This window comes from Pecten maximus, chromosome 11, assembly GCF_902652985.1.
Source record: "Pecten maximus chromosome 11, xPecMax1.1, whole genome shotgun sequence".
NCBI classification, from domain to species: domain Eukaryota; kingdom Metazoa; phylum Mollusca; class Bivalvia; order Pectinida; family Pectinidae; genus Pecten; species Pecten maximus.
Window position 1 is genome coordinate 29,908,413 of NC_047025.1, and position 22,220 is coordinate 29,930,632.

General features: G+C 43.8%; 1 protein-coding gene across 1 annotated transcript; it reads right to left on the bottom strand.

The window, feature by feature from the left end:
• Positions 1-15,384: 15,384 nt before the first annotated feature.
• LOC117337261 lies at positions 15,385-21,490 on the bottom strand. Its single transcript, XM_033898154.1, has 2 exons — positions 21,059-21,490; positions 15,385-17,582 (listed from the first exon to the last, which is right to left on the bottom strand). The coding sequence occupies exons 1-2, from the start codon at positions 21,238-21,240 to the stop codon at positions 16,469-16,471; spliced, it is 1,296 nt and encodes a 431-aa protein (XP_033754045.1). The 5' UTR covers positions 21,241-21,490; the 3' UTR covers positions 15,385-16,468.
• Positions 21,491-22,220: the final 730 nt, after the last annotated feature.

Genomic DNA, 22,220 nt, shown 5'->3' on the forward strand with positions numbered 1-22,220 from the left:
CAGATAGTAAAATTATTCAAAGCAATACATGACTCGCGTTTCACATATCAAATATCTAATATACACGAAAATAAATTTCATTGCGACAATAGATAATATTACATAATTATCCAGCTAGATTTGGCTGACAATCCTCATGCACTTAAGATAATTTTCTCATCGAAGTGGAAGAAGGAAAAAATCTAGTTAAACCAATTATGATAATTAATACGACATCAATCTATTAACATGTGTATCTAAAATATTATATCAAAATACCTCATATTACCTTCGGATATATCATGATTAAGTGTAAAAGACAACATAATTTTTCAAAATGAATTAATTTCACCAGAAACAAGAGTGATTAGCTACAGGTTGTCAGTGTTTTAATTGATTTAAACATATTTTATTGTATCTTAATATATACATGGGAATTGGGCACAAGTTATCAAACTTATATTAAGCCCTTTCCCTGTGTTTTAATTGACGAAGTTGGCGTTTTCGTTTCGTTTCATTCCGTTTATGAAACTTTTTCATCCTATTACAGTTATAAACTAATTGTATTAATGATGTTCGTTCCGTTTCAGTTCATTCCATTCCAAGCCTCCTCTATGATGTTCGTTCCGTTTCCATTCTTTCCGTTCTAGGCCCCTCTTTGATGTTCGTTCCGTTTCCATTCTGATCGTTTCGTTTTGGTTTCATTCCATCACTCGAGTCTTTCGGTCGGTTTCGTTTTACAGGGAGGGGGTCTTGTATATATGCATACCCACACTATGTCGCCCGAGTAGTTCACAGGAGCGAGCCAGATCCGGGGGTTAATGACGGGAGCTGGGTAGACATCAGTATAGGGTCAGATCCGAGGGTTATTGACGGGAGCTGGGTAGACACCAGGGAGAGGGCCAGATCCGAGGGTTATTGACGGGAGCTGGGTAGACACCAGTATAGGGCCAGATCCGAGGGTTAATGTCGGGAGCTGGGTAGACACCAGGGAGAGGGCCAGATCCGAGGGTTAATGTCGGGAGCTGGGTAGACACCAGTATAGGGCCAGATCCGAGGGTTAATGACGGGAGCTGGGTAGACATCAGTATAGGGTCAGATCCGAGGGTTATTGACGGGAGCTGGGTAGACACCAGTATAGGGCCAGATCCGGGGTTAATGTCGGGAGCTGGGTAGACATCAGTATAGGGCCAGATCCGGGGGTTAATGTCGGGAGCTGGGTAGACACCAGAGAGAGGGCCAGATCCGGGGTTAATGTCGGGAGCTGGGTAGACACCAGTATAGGGCCAGATCCGAGGGTTAATGTCGGGAGCTGGGTAGACACCAGTATAGGGCCAGATCCGGGGGTTAATGACGGGAGCTGGGTAGACACCAGTATAGGGCCAGATCCGAGGGTTAATGTCGGGAGCTGGGTAGACACCAGGGAGAGGGCCAGATCCGGGGGTTAATGTCGGGAGCTGGGTAGACACCAGTATAGGGCCAGATCCGGGGTTAATGTCGGGAGCTGGGTAGACACCAGTATAGGGCCAGATCCGAGGGTTAATGACGGGAGCTGGGTAGACACCAGTATAGGGCCAGATCCGGGGGTTAATGTCGGGAGCTGGGTAGACACCAATATAGGGCCAGATCCGGGGGTTAATGTCGGGAGCTGGGTAGACACCAGTATAGGGCCAGATCCGGGGTTAATGACGGGAGCTGGGTAGACACCAGGGAGAGGGCCAGATCCGGGGGTTAATGTCGGGAGCTGGGTAGACACCAGTATAGGGCCAGATCCGGGGGTTAATGACGGGAGCTGGGTAGACACCAGTATAGGGCCAGATCCGGGGGTTAATGACGGGAGCTGGGTAGACACCAGTATAGGGCCAGATCCGGGGTTAATGACGGGAGCTGGGTAGACACCAGTATAGGGCCAGATCCGGGGTTAATGACGGGAGCTGGGTAGACACCAGTATAGGGCCAGATCCGGGGGTTAATGACGGGAGCTGGGTAGACACCAGTATAGGGCCAGATCCGGGGGTTAATGTCGGGAGCTGGGTAGACACCAGTATAGGGCCAGATCCGAGGGTTAATGACGGGAGCTGGGTAGACACCAGTATAGGGCCAGATCCGAGGGTTAATGACGGGAGCTGGGTAGACACCAGTATAGGGCCAGATCAGAGGGTTATTGACGGGAGCTGGGTAGACACCAGTATAGGGCCAGATCCGAGGGTTAATGTCGGGAGCTGGGTAGACACCAGTATAGGGTCAGATCCGAGGGTTAATGACGGGAGCTGGGTAGACACCAGGGAGAGGGCCAGATCCGGGGGTTAATGTCGGGAGCTGGGTAGACACCAGTATAGGGTCAGATCCGAGGGTTAATGTCGGGAGCTGGGTAGACACCAGTATAGGGCCAGATCCGGGGGTTAATGTCGGGAGTTGGGTAGACACCAGTATAGGGTCAGATCCGGGGGTTAATGTCGGGAGCTGGGTAGACACCAGTATAGGGTCAGATCCGAGGGTTAATGTCGGGAGCTGGGTAGACACCAGGAGAGGGCCAGATCCGAGGGTTAATGTCGGGAGCTGGGTAGACACCAGTATAGGGCCAGATCCGGGGGTTAGTGACGGGAGCTGGGTAGACATCAGTATAGGGTCAGATCCGAGGGTTAATGTCGGGAGATGGGTAGACACCAGTATAGGGTCAGATCCGAGGGTTAATGACGGGAGCTGAGTAGACATCAGTATAGGGTCAGATCCGAGGGTTAATGTCGGGAGCTGAGTAGACACCAGTATAGGGTCAGATCCGAGGGTTAGTGACGGGAGCTGGGTAGACACCAGTATAGGGTCAGATCCGAGGGTTAATGTCGGGAGCTGAGTAGACACCAGTATAGGGTCAGATCCGAGGGTTAATGTCGGGAGCTGGGTAGACACCAGTATAGGGTCAGATCCGAGGGTTAATGTCGGGAGCTGGGTAGACACCAGTATAGGGTCAGATCCGAGGGTTAATGACGGGAGCTGAGTAGACACCAGTATAGGGTCAGATCCGAAGGGTTAATGTCGGGAGCTGGGTAGACACCAGTATAGGGTCAGATCCGAGGGTTAATGACGGGAGCTGGGTAGACATCAGTATAGGGTCAGATCCGAGGGTTAATGTCGGGAGCTGGGTAGACACCAGTATAGGGTCAGATCCGAGGGTTAATGTCGGGAGCTGGATAGACACCAGTATAGGGCCAGATCCGAGGGTTAATGTCGGGAGCTGGGTAGACACCAGTATAGGGTCAGATCCGAGGGTTAGTGACGGGAGCATGGTAGACACCAGGGATAGGGTCAGATCCGGGGGTTAATGTCGGGAGCTGGGTAGACACCAGTATAGGGTCAGATCCGGGGGTTAATGTCGGGAGCTGGGTAGACACCAGTATAGGGTCAGATCCGGGGTTAATGTCGGGAGCTGGGTAGACATCAGTATAGGGTCAGATCCGAGGGTTAGTGACGGGAGCTGGGTAGACACCAGTATAGGGTCAGATCCGAGGGTTAATGCCGGGAGCTGGGTAGACAACAGTATAGGGTCAGATCCGAGGGTTAATGTCGGGAGCTGGGTAGACACCAGTATAGGGTCAGATCCGAGGGTTAATGTCGGGAGCTGGGTAGACATCAGTATAGGGTCAGATCCGAGGGTTAGTGACGGGAGCTGGGTAGACACCAGGGAGAGGGCCAGATCCGGGGGTTAATGACGGGAGCTGGGTAGACACCAGTATAGGGCCAGATCCGGGGGTTAATGACGGGAGCTGGGTAGACACCAGGCTGAGGGCCAGATCCGGGGGTTAATGACGGGAGCTGGGTAGACACCAGTATAGGGCCAGATCCGGGGTTAATGACGGGAGCTGGGTAGACACCAGTATAGGGCCAGATCCGGGGGTTAATGACGGGAGCTGGGTAGACACCAGTATAGGGCCAGATCCGAGGGTTAATGACGGGAGCTGGGTAGACACCAGTATAGGGCCAGATCCGGGGGTTAATGTCGGGAGCTGGGTAGACACCAGTATAGGGCCAGATCCGAGGGTTAATGTCGGGAGCTGGGTAGACACCAGTATAGGGCCAGATCCGAGGGTTAATGTCGGGAGCTGGGTAGACACCAGTATAGGGCCAGATCCGGGGGTTAATGACGGGAGCTGGGTAGACACCAGTATAGGGCCAGATCCGGGGGTTAATGTCGGGAGCTGGGTAGACACCAGTATAGGGCCAGATCCGAGGGTTAATGCCGGGAGCTGGGTAGACACCAGGGAGAGGGCCAGATCCGAGGGTTAATGTCGGGAGCTGGGTAGACACCAGTATAGGGTCAGATCCGGGGTTAATGTCGGGAGCTGGGTAGACACCAGTATAGGGCCAGATCCGAGGGTTAATGTCGGGAGCTGGGTAGACACCAGTATAGGGCCAGATCCGGGGGTTAATGTCGGGAGCTGGGTAGACACCAGTATAGGGTCAGATCCGGGGGTTAATGTCGGGAGCTGGGTAGACACCAGTATAGGGTCCAGATCCGAGGGTTAATGTCGGGAGCTGGGTAGACACCAGTATAGGGCCAGATCCGAGGGTTAGTGTCGGGAGCTGGGTAGACACCAGTATAGGGCCAGATCCGAGGGTTAATGTCGGGAGCTGGGTAGACATCAGTATAGGGCCAGATCCGGGGGTTAATGTCGGGAGCTGGGTAGACACCAGTATAGGGCCAGATCCGGGGGTTAATGTCGGGAGCTGGGTAGACACCAGTATAGGGCCAGATCCGGGGGTTAATGTCGGGAGCTGGGTAGACACCAGGGAGAGGGCCAGATCCGAGGGTTAATGTCGGGAGCTGGGTAGACACCAGTATAGGGCCAGATCCGGGGGTTAATGACGGGAGCTGGGTAGACACCAGTATAGGGCCAGATCCGGGGGTTAATGACGGGAGCTGGGTAGACACCAGTATAGGGCCAGATCCGAGGGTTAATGTCGGGAGCTGGGTAGACACCAGTATAGGGTCAGATCCGGGGGTTAGTGACGGGAGCTGGGTAGACACCAGTATAGGGCCAGATCCGAGGGTTAATGTCGGGAGCTGGGTAGACACCAGTATAGGGCCAGATCCGGGGGTTAATGTCGGGAGCTGGGTAGACACCAGTATAGGGTCAGATCCGAGGGTTAATGTCGGGAGCTGGGTAGACACCAGTATAGGGCCAGATCCGAGGGTTAATGACGGGAGCTGGGTAGACACCAGTATAGGGCCAGATCCGAGGGTTAATGACGGGAGCTGGGTAGACACCAGTATAGGGCCAGATCCGAGGGTTAATGACGGGAGCTGGGTAGACACCAGTATAGGGCCAGATCCGAGGGTTAATGTCGGGAGCTGGGTAGACACCAGTATAGGGTCAGATCCGAGGGTTAATGTCGGGAGCTGGGTAGACACCAGTATAGGGTCCAGATCCGAGGGTTAATGTCGGGAGCTGGGTAGACACCAGGTATAGGGCCAGATCCGAGGGTTAATGTCGGGAGCTGGGTAGACACCAGTATAGGTCAGATCCGAGGGTTAGTGACGGGAGCTGGGTAAGCACCAGTATAGGGCCAGACCCAGCTCCCGACATTAACCCTCGGATCTGGCCCTATACTGGTGTCTACCCAGCTCCCGTCATTAACCCTCGGATCTGGCCCTCTCCCTGGTGTCTACCCAGCTCCCGTCATTAACCCTCGGATCTGGCCCTATACTGGTGTCTACCCAGCTCCCGACATTAACCCTCGGATCTGACCCTATACTGGTGTCTACCCAGCTCCGTCATTAACCCCCGGATCTGACCCTATACTGGTGTCTACCCAGCTCCCGTCATTAACCCCCGGATCTGACCCTATACTGGTGTCTACCCAGCTCCCGACATCAACCCTCGGATCTGGCCCTATACTTGTGTCTACCCAGCTCCCGACATTAACCCTCGGATCTGACCCTATACTGATGTCTACCCAGCTCCCGTCATTAACCCCCGGATCTGACCCTATACTGGTGTCTACCCAGCTCCCGACATCAACCCTCGGATCTGACCCTATACTGGTGTCTACCCAGCTCCCGTCACTAACCCTCGGATCTGACCCTATACTGGTGTCTACCCAGCTCCCGTCACTAACCCTTGGATCTGACCCTATACTGGTGTCTACCCAGCTCCCGACATTAACCCTCGGATCTGACCCTATACTGGTGTCTACCCAGCTCCCGACACTAACCCTCGGATCTGACCCTATACTGGTGTCTATCCAGCTCCCGACATTAACCCCCGGATCTGACCCTATACTGATGTCTACCCAGCTCCCGTCATTAACCCCCGGATCTGACCCTATACTGGTGTCTACCCAGCTCCCGACATCAACCCTCGGATCTGACCCTATACTGATGTCTACCCAGCTCCCGACATTAACCCTTTGATCTGACCCTATACTGGTGTCTACACAGCTCCCGACATCAACCCTCGGATCTGACCCTATACTGATGTCTACCCAGCTCCCGACATTAACCCTTTGATCTGACCCTATACTGGTGTCTACCCAGCTCCCGACATCAACCCTCGGATCTGACCCTATACTGATGTCTACCCAGCTCCCGACATTAACCCTTTGATCTGACCCTATACTGGTGTCTACCCAGCTCCCGTCACTAACCCTCGGATCTGGCCCTATACTGGTGTCTACCCAGCTCCCGACATTAACCCTCGGATCTGACCCTATACTGGTGTCTACCCAGCTCCCGTCACTAACCCTCGGATCTGACCCTATACTGGTGTCTACCCAGCTCCCGACATTAACCCTCGGATCTGACCCTATACTGGTGTCTATCCAGCTCCCGACATCAACCCTCGGATCTGACCCTATACTGGTGTCTACCCAGCTCCCGACACTAACCCTCGGATCTGGCCCTATACTGATGTCTACCCAGCTCCCGACATTAACCCTCGGATCTGACCCTATACTGGTGTCTACCCAGCTCCCGTCACTAACCCTCGGATCTGACCCTATACTGGTGTCTACCCAGCTCCCGACATTAACCCTCGGATCTGACCCTATACTTGTGTCTACCCAGCTCCCGACACTAACCCTCGGATCTGGCCCTATACTGGTGTCTACCCAGCTCCCGACACTAACCCTCGGATCTGGCCCTCTCCCTGATGTCTACCCAGCTCCCGACATTAACCCTCGGATCTGACCCTACACTGATGTCTACCCAGCTCCCGTCATTAACCCTCGGATCTGGCCCTCTCCCTGATGTCTACCCAGCTCCCGACATTAACCCTCGGATCTGACCCTATACTGGTGTCTACCCAGCTCCCGACATTAACCCTCGGATCTGACCCTATACTGGTGTCTACCCAGCTCCCGACATCAACCCTCGGATCTGACCCTACACTGATGTCTACCCAGCTCCCGACATTAACCCTCGGATCTGGCCCTCTCCCTGGTGTCTACCCAGCTCCCGACATTAACCCTCGGATCTGGCCCTATACTGGTGTCTACCCAGCTCTCGTCATTAACCCTCGGATCTGACCCTATACTGATGTCTACCCAGCTCCCGACATTAACCCCCGGATCTGGCCCTATACTGGTGTCTACCCAGCTCCCGACATTAACCCTCGGATCTGGCCCTACACTGATGTCTACCCAGCTCCCGACATTAACCCTCGGATCTGACCCTATACTGATGTCTACCCAGCTCCCGACATTAACCCTCGGATCTGGCCCTATACTGGTGTCTACCCAGCTCTCGTCATTAACCCTCGGATCTGGTCCTCTCCCTGGTGTCTACCCAGCTCCCGACATTAACCCTCGGATCTCACCCTAGACTGGTGTCTACCCAGCTCCCGACATTAACCCTCGGATCTCACCCTATACTGATGTCTACCCAGCTCCCGTCATTAACCCTTTGATCTGACCCTTTACTGATGTCTACCCAGCTCCCGACATTAACCCTCGGATCTGACCCTATACTGATGTCTACCCAGCTCCCGTCACTAACCCTCGGATCTGACCCTATACTGGTGTCTACCCAGCTCCCGACACTAACCCTCGGATCTGACCCTATACTGATGTCTACCCAGCTCCCGTCACTAACCCTCGGATCTGACCCTATACTGGTGTCTACCCAGCTCCCGACATTAACCCTCGGATCTGACCCTATACTGATGTCTACCCAGCTCCCGATATTAACCCTCGGATCTGACCCTATACTGATGTCTACCCAGCTCCCGACATTAACCCTCGGATCTGACCCTATACTGGTGTCTACCCAGCTCCCGACATTAACCCTCGGATCTGACCCTATACTGATGTCTACCCAGCTCCCGTCATTAACCCCCGGATCTGACCCTATACTGGTGTCTACCCAGCTCCCGACATTAACCCTCGGATCTGACCCTATACTGGTGTCTACCCAGCTCCCGTCATTAACCCTTGGATCTCACCCTATACTGGTGTATACCCAGCTCCCGACATTAACCCCCGGATCTGGCCCTCTCCCTGGTGTCTACCCAGCTCCCGACATTAACCCTCGGATCTGACCCTATACTGATGTCTACCCAGCTCCCGACATTAACCCTCGGATCTGACCCTATACTGGTGTCTACCAAGCTCCCGACATTAACCTCTTATAATTACGTACTGTTGTGGTGTAACTACGTACTGTTGTGGTGTAACTATGTACTGTTGTGGTGTAACTATGTACTGTTGTGGTGTAACTATGTACTGTTGTGGTGTAACTACGTACTGTTGTGGTGTAACTACGTACTGTTGTGGTGTAACTATGTACTGTTGTGGTGTAACTACGTACTGTTGTGGTGTAACTATGTACTGTTGTGCTGTAACTAAGTACTGTTGTGGTGTTAGTAAGTACTGTTGTGGTGTAACTACGTACTGTTGTGGTGTAACTACGTACTGTTGTGGTGTAACTATGTACTGTTGTGGTGTAACTATGTACTGTTGTGGTGTAACTAAGTACTGTTGTGGTATAACTATGTACTGTTGTGATGTAACTATGTACTGTTGTGATGTAACTATTTACTGTTGTGGTGTAACTATTTACTGTTGTGGTGTAACTATGTACTGTTGTGGTGTAACTACGTACTGTTGTGGTATAACTATGTACTGTTGTGATGTAACTATGTAATGTTGTGGTATAACTACGTATTGCTGTGGTGTAACTACGTACTGTTGTGGTGTAACTACGTACTGTTGTGGTATAACTATGTACTGATGTGGTGTAATTACGTACTGTTGTGGTATAACTATGTACTGTTGTGGTGTAACTATGTACTGTTGTGATGTAACTATGTACTGTTGTGGTGTAACATTGTACTGTTGTGGTATAACTATGTACTGTTGTGGTGTAACTATGTACTGTTGTGGTGTAACTATGTACTGTTGTGGTATAACTATGTACTCTTGTGGTGTAACTATGTACTGTTGTGGTATAACTAAGTACTGTTGTGGTGTAACTAAGTACTGTTGTGGTGTAACTATGTACTGTTGTGGTTTAACTATATACTGTTGTGGTGTAACTACGTACTGTTGTGGTGTAACTAAGTACTGTTGTGGTGTAACTATGTACTGTTGTGGTGTAACTATGTACTGTTGTGGTGTAACTACGTACTGTTGTGGTGTAACTACGTACTGTTGTGGTGTAACTACGTACTGTTGTGGTGTAACTACGTACTGTTGTGGTATAACTACGTACTGTTGTGGTATAACTACGTACTGTTGTGGTATAACTACGTACTGTTGTGGTATAACTATGTACTGTTGTGGTATAACTATGTACTGTTGTGGTGTAATTACGTACTGTTGTGGTGTAATTACGTACTGTTGTGGTATAACTACGTACTGTTGTGGTGTAACTATGTACTGTTGTGGTATAACTACGTACTGTTGTGGTGTAATTACGTACTGTTGTGGTGTAACTACGTACTGTTGTGGTATAACTATGTACTGTTGTGGTGTAACTACGTACTGTTGTGGTGTAACTATGTACTGTTGTGGTATAACTATGTACTGTTGTGGTGTAACTAAGTACTGTTGTGGTATAACTATGTACTGTTGTGGTATAACTATGTACTGTTGTGGTGTAACTACGTACTATTGTGGTGTAACTAAGTACTGTTGTGGTATAATTACGTACTGTTGTGGTGTAACTACGTACTGTTGTGATGTAACTATGTACTGTTGTGGTGTAACTATGTACTGTTGTGGTATAACTATGTACTGTTGTGATGTAATTACGTACTGTTGTGGTATAACTACGTACTGTTGTGGTATAACTACGTACTGTTGTGATGTAACTACGTACTGTTGTGGTATAACTACGTACTGTTGTGGTGTAACTATGTACTGTTGTGGTATAACTACGTACTGTTGTGGTGTAACTATGTATTGTTGTGGTGTAATTACGTACTGTTGTGGTATAACTACGTACTGTTGTGGTGTAACTATGTACTGTTGTGGTGTAACTATGTACTGTTGTGGTGTAACTATGTACTGTTGTGGTATAACTATGTACTGTTGTGGTGTAACTATGTACTGTTGTTGTGTAACTATGTACTGTTGTGGTGTAACTATGTACTGTTGTGGTGTAACTACGTACTGTTGTGATGTAACTATGTACTGTTGTGGTGTAACTATGTACTATTGTGGTGTAATTACGTACTGTTGTGGTGTAACTATGTATTGTTGTGGTGTAACTATGTACTGTTGTGGTGTAACTACGTACTGTTGTGGTGTAATTACGTACTGTTGTGGTGTAACTATGTACTGTTGTGGTATAACTATGTATTGTTGTGGTGTAACTATGTACTGTTGTGGTGTAACTATGTACTGTTGTGGTGTACCTACGTACTGTTGTGGTGTACCTACGTACTGTTGTGGTGTAATTACGTACTGTTGTGGTATAATTACGTACTGTTGTGGTGTAACTATGTACTGTTGTGGTGTAACTAAGTATTGTTGTGGTGTAACTATGTACTGTTGTGGTATAACTATGTACTGTTGTGGTATAACTATGTACTGTTGTGGTGTAACTACGTACTGTTGTGGTGTAATTACGTACTGTTGTGGTGTAACTACGTACTGTTGTGGTATAACTATGTACTGTTGTGGTATAACTACGTACTGTTGTGGTGTAACTATGTACTGTTGTGGTATAACTATGTATTGTTGTGGTGTAACTATGTACTGTTGTGGTGTAACTACGTACTGTTGTGGTGTAACTATGTACTGTTGTGGTATAACTATGTACTGTTGTGGTATAACTATGTACTGTTGTGGTATAACTATGTACTGTTATGGTGTAACTATGTACTGTTGTGATGTAACTACGTACTGTTGTGGTATAACTACGTACTGTTGTGGTGTAACTATGTACTGTTGTGGTATAACTATGTACTGTTGTGGTGTAACTATGTACTGTTGTGGTATAACTATGTACTGTTGTGGTATAACTATGTACTGTTGTGGTATAACTACGTACTGTTGTGGTGTAACTACGTACTGTTGTGGTGTAACTATGTACTGTTGTGGTATAACTATGTACTGTTGTGATGTACATGTAACTACGTACTGTTGTGGTATAACTACGTACTGTTGTGGTATAACTATGTACTGTTGTGGTGTAACTATGTACTGTTGTGGTGTAACTATGTACTGTTGTGGTATAACTATGTACTGTTGTGGTGTAATTACGTACTGTTGTGGTGTAATTACGTACTGTTGTGGTATAACTATGTACTGTTGTGGTGTAACTAAGTACTGTTGTGGTGTAACTACGTACTGTTGTGGTATAACTACGTATTGTTGTGGTATAACTATGTACTGTTGTGGTATAACTAGGTACTGTTGTGGTGTAACTATGTACTGTTGTGGTGTAACTATGTATTTTTGTGGTATAACTATGTACTGTTGTGGTGTAACTATGTACTGTTGTGGTATAACTAAGTACTGTTGTGGTGTAACTATGTACTGTTGTGGTATAACTATGTACTGTTGTGGTGTAACTATATATTGTTGTGGTATAACTATGTACTGTTGTGGTGTAACTATGTATTGTTGTGGTGTAACTACGTACTGTTGTGGTATAACTACGTACTGTTGTGGTGTAACTACGTACTGTTGTGGTATAACTACGTACTGTTGTGGTGTAACTATGTACTGTTGTGGTGTAACTATGTATTGTTGTGGTATAACTATGTACTGTTGTGGTGTAACTACGTACTGTTGTGGTGTAATTACGTACTGTTGTGGTGTAACTAAGTACTGTTGTGATGTAACTATGTATTGTTGTGGTATAACTAAGTACTGTTGTGGTATAACTACGTATTGTTGTGGTATAACTAAGTACTGTTGTGGTATAACTACGTATTGTTGTGATGTAACTATGTATTGTTGTGGTATACTGTTGGTGAACACTCACACCCTCCTCACCCCAGCCCCGAAACAATTCAAACTCAATCTACAGCTATGTCCATATACACAGGAAGACAAATTGACCAATGAAGTGACAAACAACACGTTTGGGGATGTGCTATTACTAGAAAAGATGTCTGGAACAGTTTAAAGGTGTCCTAAGAGAATTAAGCAAACTCTATTTGTAACTTTTGCACAATTCCTCGTTAGATATTCTTCCAAAACACGATGAAGATGTCAAACTAAATGTAAAGAAAATACGTTTCCGTATTGGAAGCATACAGCCTGAGCTACCATTTCGGCACTTAAAGCTTACACACGACTTGATTGCACTTCTAGAGCATTTGTAGAACTAATGGGAAACTTGTGTAATCTAATCTGTCGGCGTTATCTCCCTTTAACTGATATTTCACCTTGTATGGCCATCAGCGCTGGCTGTTGCTGTAAATAACGGTTATTTTATTAAAAATCCATCAACAGCGAGTGAAAATATGCGTATTGGTGACATCAACAGAATCTCAATTACCAGTTCTCTCTGAATGTTTGGCCAACTAGACACTCCCTACGTCCTGGTGTCCGTGTACCTAGAGGCCTGTGGATGTTCTCTGTGAAAATATCAGTGTGCGTCAACCCGCGTGACCTTTTAGTATGGAATGCCAGCAGCAGCTTCGTGTATGCATGGTATTTTACATATTAGCTTGCTTTCGAAGAAACATATTCAATAAACAAAGGGGGTGTATTTCGAGATACCCATTAAAGTATCTTCTAACCATTTAGTGACATTTTTTTCTTCTTCTCAGTGATACTACGCAGCATGCTTCTTGTATATATTGTATGCAGGTAGTCCATTTCTGATAGTGAAACAATCCTGGATACCCGTAGTCCATTTCTGATAGTGAAACGATAGTCCATTTCTGATAGTGAAACAATCCTGGATACAGGTCCTATATACAGGTAGTCCATTTCTGATGATGTAGCCATCCTATATACAGGTAGTTCATTTCTGATAATGTACCCATCCTATATACAGGTAGTCCATTTCTGATAATGTAGCCATCCTATATACAGATAGTCCATTTCTGATAATGTAGCCATCCTATATACAGATAGTCCATGGTATTCAGACTCTTTCTGATGATGTCACCATTGCATTCAGACTCTTTCTGATGATGTCACCATTGTATTCAGACTCTTTCTGATGATGTCACCATTGTATTCAGACTCTTTCTGATGATGTCACCATTGTATTCAGACTCTTTCTGATACTATTACCTTTCTATAAAGTATGATTCTGATTATGTAACCATTGCATTCATTAGGTAGGGTATAAGAATTGTACATGTTGCCCCCATTGCATGATCTTTAGAGGCGACTAAATTGGATCATATATTTTCTCTTCTTTGCTTTCTTCTTCCTAATGTCTCCCTTAACAATGCCTCACTTTTGGCCTTAGGGTGAGCGTTCGCCTCTGTGCGGGAGGCTTTAGGTTCTGTCCCCTCGCCGAGACATACCTTTAAAAACGGCAGTTGCTATTCCTGCTTAGCGCTCTGCGTATTAGGAGTCGGACGACTGGTTCGCCCGTTGTCAGTATAATGTGACCGTGTGGGGTGTCCTGCTGGGTGTGTTCGACGGTATGCTACAGTGAGGTAGCACTATAAATCGGCAAAAGTCCCGAATTATTACAAGGAGACTTAACACGAACATACTGCAGCCTCCCAAAACACACATACGCATTCACAACACGCATGCATGTCGCACGCACGGGAAACCGTCCTTAAATACCTTAGTTGTTGATATGACGTTAAAAAATAAAACCAAACCAAGTTTTCAGCCTCTTTCTGATGATATAACCATTGTATAAAGCCTCTTTCTGATGATATAATTAACCATTGTATGACGCCTCTTTCTGATGATATAACCATTGTATACATCCTCTTTCTGATAATGTGACCATATTATATTGAATGAAGCCTCATTCTTATGATGTTAGATGTAATTCATTGTACAAAATACGGTTCTAATAATGTAACCATTGTATACAGCCTCTTTCTGATGCTATAACCATTGTATTAAGCCTCTTTCTGATGATGTACCCATTATATGAAGCCTCTTTGATGATGATGATGACGACGACGACGACGACGATGATGATGACGACGACGACGACGACGACGATGATGATGATGATATAACAACTATAGTCTGTTTCTGATAATATAACAACAGTATGTAGTCTGTTCCTGATAATATAACAAATGTATGTAGTCTGTCCCTGATAATATAACAACTGTATATAGTATGTTCCTGATAATATAACAAATGTATGTAGTCTGTTCCTGATATTATAACAACTATAGTCTGTTCCTGATAATATAACAATTGTATTTATTATGTTCCTGATAATATAACAACTGTATGTAATCTGTTCCTGATAATATAACAACTATAGTCTGTTCCTGATAATATAATAGCATTATGTAATCTGTTCCTGATAATATAACAACTGTTGTACCCTACTTCTGGTTACGTACGTCAGCTGACTACCGTAATCAATACAACTGCTACAGTATCTTTTCTGAGCAGATATTGCACGTGGCTACGATTTCCTGTCGTTAATTAAATGTCTGTCGTTTCATGTCGGCGTTTTACAGGATTCAGAGCCGATTTTCTACTCAGACATGAAATACGATTTACACATCTGTTCTGTGCCAAGTGATAGCCTCTCTCGATTCCCGGACTTTGTTAGATTGTCAAGCATTACTAATCGTTGTGTATTGTGTGATACGTGTTGATATCTACCTGTACAGACTGATAGCCAAGGTCAGAGGTGTAGCTGAAATCTACGATAAACATAAAATAGTGTAACATAAACTAATACTCTTTGGTATGTTTGATGTAACATGTATTAAACAGTGATCAACCACGTCTATCCTGTAATACACTGTTTTACAGATAGCCGTGTAATTAAAACAGTACGGGTAGTAATACAGTCATACAAAGTACTTTTATTCCAACAAATCGAGACCGATTTGTTTATTAGACTGAAACAATGTCTATCCGTCTATTTTCATTCCTGTACAGTAGGAGGTATGAACCTTAAACCAATACCTTATTATACAGGTCACTTATTGTTACCCCGCAATTAAAACAAATGAATGACGTCACATTATAACGTAAGTGCGCGAGTTGAACGGTATTATCACGTAATGGTTAAACTTTATATAAATTACATTGTAGCCCACACGATATGTTACTATAGGTATTAGACTCGTCTGTCAATATACTTAGTATATAAACAGTGATACTATATAGAGTTTATCGACAGACGAGTCTAATACTATGATGTTACTATCACGGAAGACAGAATACTCAGTTCTGACATGTCTTTATAGCTCGTTACTGTCCAGTCTATTTGATTGGTATAGTCCGAACAGAATGACCTGTCGTGTTGAACTTTGATTAGCATATTGATTACAGACGAGTCTATAGTCATTTAGGGGAAATAGGTGCTTTGTATCTATTAGTTGATTTGTATTTATACTGGTCTAGATTTAGCAACAAAACTGTTAACATGTGAACAATTGATCACATAGTTACTTGAATATGTGTAAACCATACATAAAAACTAAATGATACAATCCCTGTGTTGTCAATAAAAAATTGTAACAAAAACGAATGGTCCAAAACAGCATCCTGCTGGACACAGTAGTATTCCCAATCAATATGTTTTGTTAACACACCTGTGCACAAATGGAACTACCCACTTTGAATATTCCACAAAAAGGTCAACGCGACAGGTCATTCTGGTTTGACTAGAACTAATATGATTTCCAATTATCAACAATAACAACATAGAAATAATTATTCAGAAATAAAAAAATAACTACCATTTCAAGGCTAGCACATATAAACGCGGGACTATAAAGCCATGTTGCTAATTGGTTAATATACTGTTGAATCCCACAGGGCCGTGGGACAGAACCCCAACCCCACGGACCGTTTGTGTACACCATATATATACATGTAAGCATTCGGACTGTAACTGTAACTTTTAATGCAGAATTATGTATCAATAACTGTCTGTGTCACTAGAAATGTCATCTGCCTCTACATAATTGTTTTTAGTAGCGCCAGTGGGTAAGTGTGACGTATCATTTGTCTCGTCATAATTTGAACTTTGACCTCTGAATGAATTTAATGTTTGATGAGATGTAAATCGTACGTCATTAATCTCGGGTAAAATCGTCACCACGTAACCACCGGATGAGTCCGAATTAGTGGAATCGGTGCTTCGCCGTAAACTACCGATGTCGTTTATAATTCTAGAGGCATTTATCCTCTCATTGTTTGCATTTTCATCATCCGGGGAACTTGGTAATAGCACAGACCGATTATCAGTTAGCTTGTCCAGATGTATTGTGAAAGGCAATCTGATAGACTCCTTGGTAAAATTCTTCTTATTAAGATTCAGTTTTTCATCATCACAAGTATTTATATTTCTGTTGTCATAGCTTCGTACATATCCCAGATTGTTTTTCATGGACTCGGGCGCACACGGGGGTCCGTCGCAGTCGACACTCATTCTGTAATATCTGTACACATTGTATAGTCTCTGAACTGAATTAAGTATTAACCATACATTGATCACGGAAAAAAATATCAAGCTTACAAAAAATGCAGTGAGCGGTGCATATCTCATGTCGAATGGCGTTTCCCGAAAAATACATATTACCAGAAACACAAACGGTATGGCTCCTCGGAAAAGTGTCGTAAAACCACAACCAGCAATACTCAACTTCCGGTAAAAACTTGTCTTGTTCTCGTTCATGTCTTTAGCTGTCCGAGAGAAGTCGATAATCATAGTGTTCATCTCCATGGTGATCCCGACTAGAGCCAATAGCAAATTCTGCATAAATATCACAAAAATTGAGTAGCAGACAACCGTCGTAAGATGGTGAACAAAGTCAATACGCAGACGCGACGTATTCGCGGGTTTTGGCACGTGGATGTATTGAGCTATTACGTAAATGTACTTTCCCAGATAAATTCCCAGTGTTATCTGTATAGGAACTGTAAAGGCGGGGTCAATATCGCTCCGGAACGGTGAGAAAAGAACTCCGGATATACTTATTAGAACACAACTTAGGACAACAAGAAGCGCCAGGACCAGCTGTTCCGTCACTCTGTCAACATAGAAAAAAAAAGTCTTTGAATATTGAATTCAGGAAAACAATTTAAATTACACAAATTCGTGAGATGCATACTATAGACATATATATATATAACTTAGAAACACAAATGAGGAAGGAAGACAACTTTTTGACTCGTGTCCTGACCGGGCCTCGAACTCACGATCTACGGCACCCAATCGCCTAGCCAGAAATACCCGCAGCTTATACCGCTGCGCCACATCGGCGTTCTTAAAAACATGGCGCAGTGATGGTCGGCCCGATACCCTGACATGATCATTGTGGAAGTCCTCTATTAGATGATATGAATACCTGGATCGCAATGTAGCCTATTTACATACATGGATACGAATTGTACATATATCATAGATATTTCTCACGGTACAACTACGACAGGAAATTCACATCTATATCTTCGGATCACCAACACATAGGGTATGTAATACAGTGTGCTAATAAATAGATATATAACTTAGCAACACAAATGACGAAGGAAGACAACTTTTTGACTCGTGCCCTGACCGGGCCTCGAACTCACGATCTACGGCACCCAATCGCCTAGCCAGAAATACCCGCAGCTTATACCGCTGCGCCACATCGGCGTTCTTAAAAAAAGAACGTTTCAATGGCACAGTGATGGTCGGCCCGATATATATATATATACAATAAAAAAAACTATTTGATCCTTACGGACGGAATAATAATTTTAAAACAAAAAAAACTTAACAACGTTCTCTTAGCGCTTTCTCTCCATCTTGGGAGTTCTTCAGAGAGGTTTGTTTAATTTGAACTCATTATGACGTCATACGTTATGACGTCATTAACATAGCAACAAGCAACAATGACGGCACAACAATTATAGATGTTGTTTACTACATTTTTATGTTTACATGTGTGTTGTCATTGATTACACGTTTGTGTTAACACATCCGTAAGATCAATACTGTACATATAAATATATAGTTGTTTACTTAGTTTGTGTTAATGTTTTTGCTGCCGTTGTTGTTTGCTGGCTATGTGTTGATTTTGAAATAGTTCATGATACGATTTATTTATAGTATGTCGCTTCCGCATAAAATCCCTTTTCCTCGTTTATCACGAAAATATTTATAAGAAAAAATGTATGTTCTCAAGATTCTTTCTACAATAAATATAATTATACATAATAAAACGTAACATAATGTAATGCTTCCTGTTTCGTCTGACTGACATATCAGAAGAGGTATCGGGTGAGTATCAGGCCAAGGCTGACCAAGTTTGTAATCCGCCCGGATTCTTATCAGTGAGAGGCGGAGCCTAGCATCCATTGTCAGTAACTCTCTAGCAGCAGAATATATTGTAAACAAGAAAATTGCACACTCTCCTAAATAACACCTCCGTACATTATCTTGTTCCCTAGCCAATCATTACATGGTCTATTTACCGGTCACATACCCATTTCCCACTAAATGATTTGCGTGCCCGCATGGAAATAGAAATTGTGAATGATATACGCTTTTCCTAGAACTACCCATTTACTTGCTAATGATGGTTAGCTTCTTAGGAAGGCGATCTAGGATCAGAGCAGTTGCGCGGCTGAAATTATAACCATAACAATGAAATTAATTCATTTTTTTTTCAGTTGTTCTTACCAACAATGCCTTGTTTAATTTCTAAATCCTACAAGAATGAGTATACGTACTGTATAGTTTATAAGCCCTATACCGTTATCTGTAAATATTGTGCAAAATCTGGTGTTTATGCTGGAGTGCAGTTCTTGTTCTGTACAAATATCATTGACAGTCAGCTGTGGAACAATTAGGTATTGTAAATTATACGATTTCTTTCCGTCAGAAACAAAAACTAAATCACTTCCAAAACATCGCAGCCAATAAAATCTCGAATCTCTTCTTCGCCAATCATATGCCGTTTCCTTGTTAATAAGTGTAATTGATCAATACAAAAAAGCCGTGTGCACCGCATTGATCGATACTAAGAATAGATGTACGAGGAAAATCGACGGGAAATCCCCTTTAAACACCCGGTAGTCCGTCACCGAATTTACATATCAACCACTACGCAATCTTCCCTTATCATTGTTTACCAAGGCGAATATAGATATCTGCCTTATCGACTTCCTGTTACATTAGGTAACATATATCATTACATATTTTTTTATCAGTGAAGTCCCAGCTCCGACAATATACATATGTTATATTGTATTGTTGGTGAACCCCGACAGAAAATAAACAGGTATTATATTGTATTGTAAGTGAACCCCGACAGACAATATACAGGTATTACATTATATTGTTAGTGAACCCCGACAGACAATATACAGGTATCACATTGTATTGTTAGTTGGCCCCGACAGACAATATACAGGTATCATATTGTATTGTAAGTGAACCCCGACAGACAATATACAGGTATTACATTGTATTGTTAGTGAACCCTGACAGACAATATACAGGTATTACATTGTGTTGTAAGTGAACCCCGACAGACAATATACAGGTATTACATTGTATTGTTAGTGAACCCCGACAGACAATATACAGGTATTACATTGTATTGCTAGTGAACCCCGACAGACAATATACAGGTATTATATTGTATCGTAAGTGAACCCCGACAGACAATATACAGGTATTACATTGTATTGTTAGTGAACCGCGACAGACAATATACAGGTAGTACATTGTAATGTTAGTAAACCCCGACAGACAATATACAGGTATTACATTATATTGTTAGTGAACCCAGACAGACAATATACAGGTATCATATTGTATTGTAGGTGAACCCCGACAGACAATATACAGGTATCATATTGTATTGTAAGTGAACCCCGACATACAATATACAGGTATTACATTGTATTGTTAGTGAACCCCGACAGACAATATACATGTATTACATTGTATTGTTAGTGAACCCCGACAGACAATATACATGTATTACAGTGTATCGTAAGTGAACCCCGACAGACAATATACATGTATTACATTGTATTGTTAGTGAACCCCGACAGACAATATACAGGTATTACAGTGTATCGTAAGTGAACCCCGACAGACAATATACAAGTATTACATTGTATTGTTAGTGAACCCCGACAGACAATATACAGGTATTACCAAACGGTCGTCCCTTCTAAAATCAGTTGGAAACAATGATATGCCTGTAATGTCAGAAGGATTTGGCTCATATTCCTACCACACACGGTTTATACACAGGGGTTTGTTACAAATGACATGATAAACGAGATGGGTCGTATATATATATCCCTACAACCCATCTCATACAAGATGTATAATATATTATTTGTAACAAACCTCTATGGTACATACCATGTATGTATATGATATGCAGATCACGGGTTAAGAATCAAGCATAACACATTAGTGAAAAGGTCAAATACACCTGCCTAATATGAATATCTTTAAATTCTAAACAAAATCAATTTCACTTAACATTGACCTATTTACCTTCTAGCTAACTGATCCGGCTTATCTGCATACACCTGGCTGGCCACAACAAGCACATTGTACTTGTTACAGCAACATTTTCTTGCCAGGTAAGAACGTCCTTTAAGACACAAACAATGAATGAATACACATCCGTTGACCGTCAGCGACAGGGCCAATAATACTGTCCAGTCCGTGGTCATGCTACTATTTCGCCACCACTAGGACAAGAACATAGATCATCTGGCTCCGAAACGTGTGTAACTAGCAGACGACATTCTAATACTGTTATTCTAAAAATAGCTACTTCCTTGTGTGCCCGACATGATTACTTCCTGGTTGACCACATGACAAAACACGTTGTCATAGAGAGTTTTCCAAACATGCAGCTCAGAAGCCAATGTCCTTCCAATTCTCAGACAAAAATGTCCGATGTACTTCTGATTTAATCTATTGTGTTGTGACGTGTGTCTTATTAAAAATCCCAGTGGTTTACGTCAATTGACAGTAAATACGTACACATGCATGAGCGTGTTACAATGTTTCGTGGGGAGGGGGCGTGTGTAGTATACTGTAACAGTCCAACACATTGTTGCATGCGCATGTGACACGTATAACATGTCATTTTAAAATATCGGATGTTTAAAATTAACTAAATTGATTAAATCACCCCTCCTATACGTCTACACCTAATCCTAACTTCGCTTTAGGATTCCCACATGATCATTCGGTTTGTTTAGCTGCGATAACGTACGTAGCCTTACCGAGATGCAGTGTATGTATAATTATGTGTTCTACGATAATAACGATATGTTGGGTAAAAATAAATTATGTAAATCACTACAAACCTATACAGATTCCTGCATATTAAAACCAGTGAAGTGTGTCTGCTATACCTTAAGCCTCAGCGCATTTAGGCGTTACCTTTAATGTAAATGGAGCCAATAATTTTGATTCAGAACTTCGTTTTATGCCATTCGTAAAGGTTGTTCTAGAGAGCTTAGCCAATGTTTTGTATGACATTGTTTATAATTTCAGAGTTTATAATTTCAGATCTATCTCGAATTTTGTAAATAGCTTATCCTGTTTTCATTTCCTATGTTCACTAATGCCAGACCCCAAACACACATGCGTCGCCCTAAAATTATAGATGGAATAGGCAAGTCTTACATTCGTATTCAAC

What these genes read in the sequence shown, in the direction of transcription:
- LOC117337261 (XM_033898154.1), bottom strand. Translation starts at nt 21,240, where the DNA reads ATGACCACGGACTGGACAGTATTATTGGCCCTGTCGCTGACGGTCAAC. An exon ending in CCGGATCAGTTAGCTAGAAG is followed by an intron (nt 17,583 to 21,058) that starts GTAAATAGGTCA and finishes CTATGTTGACAG; the next exon opens with AGTGACGGAACAGCTGGTCC.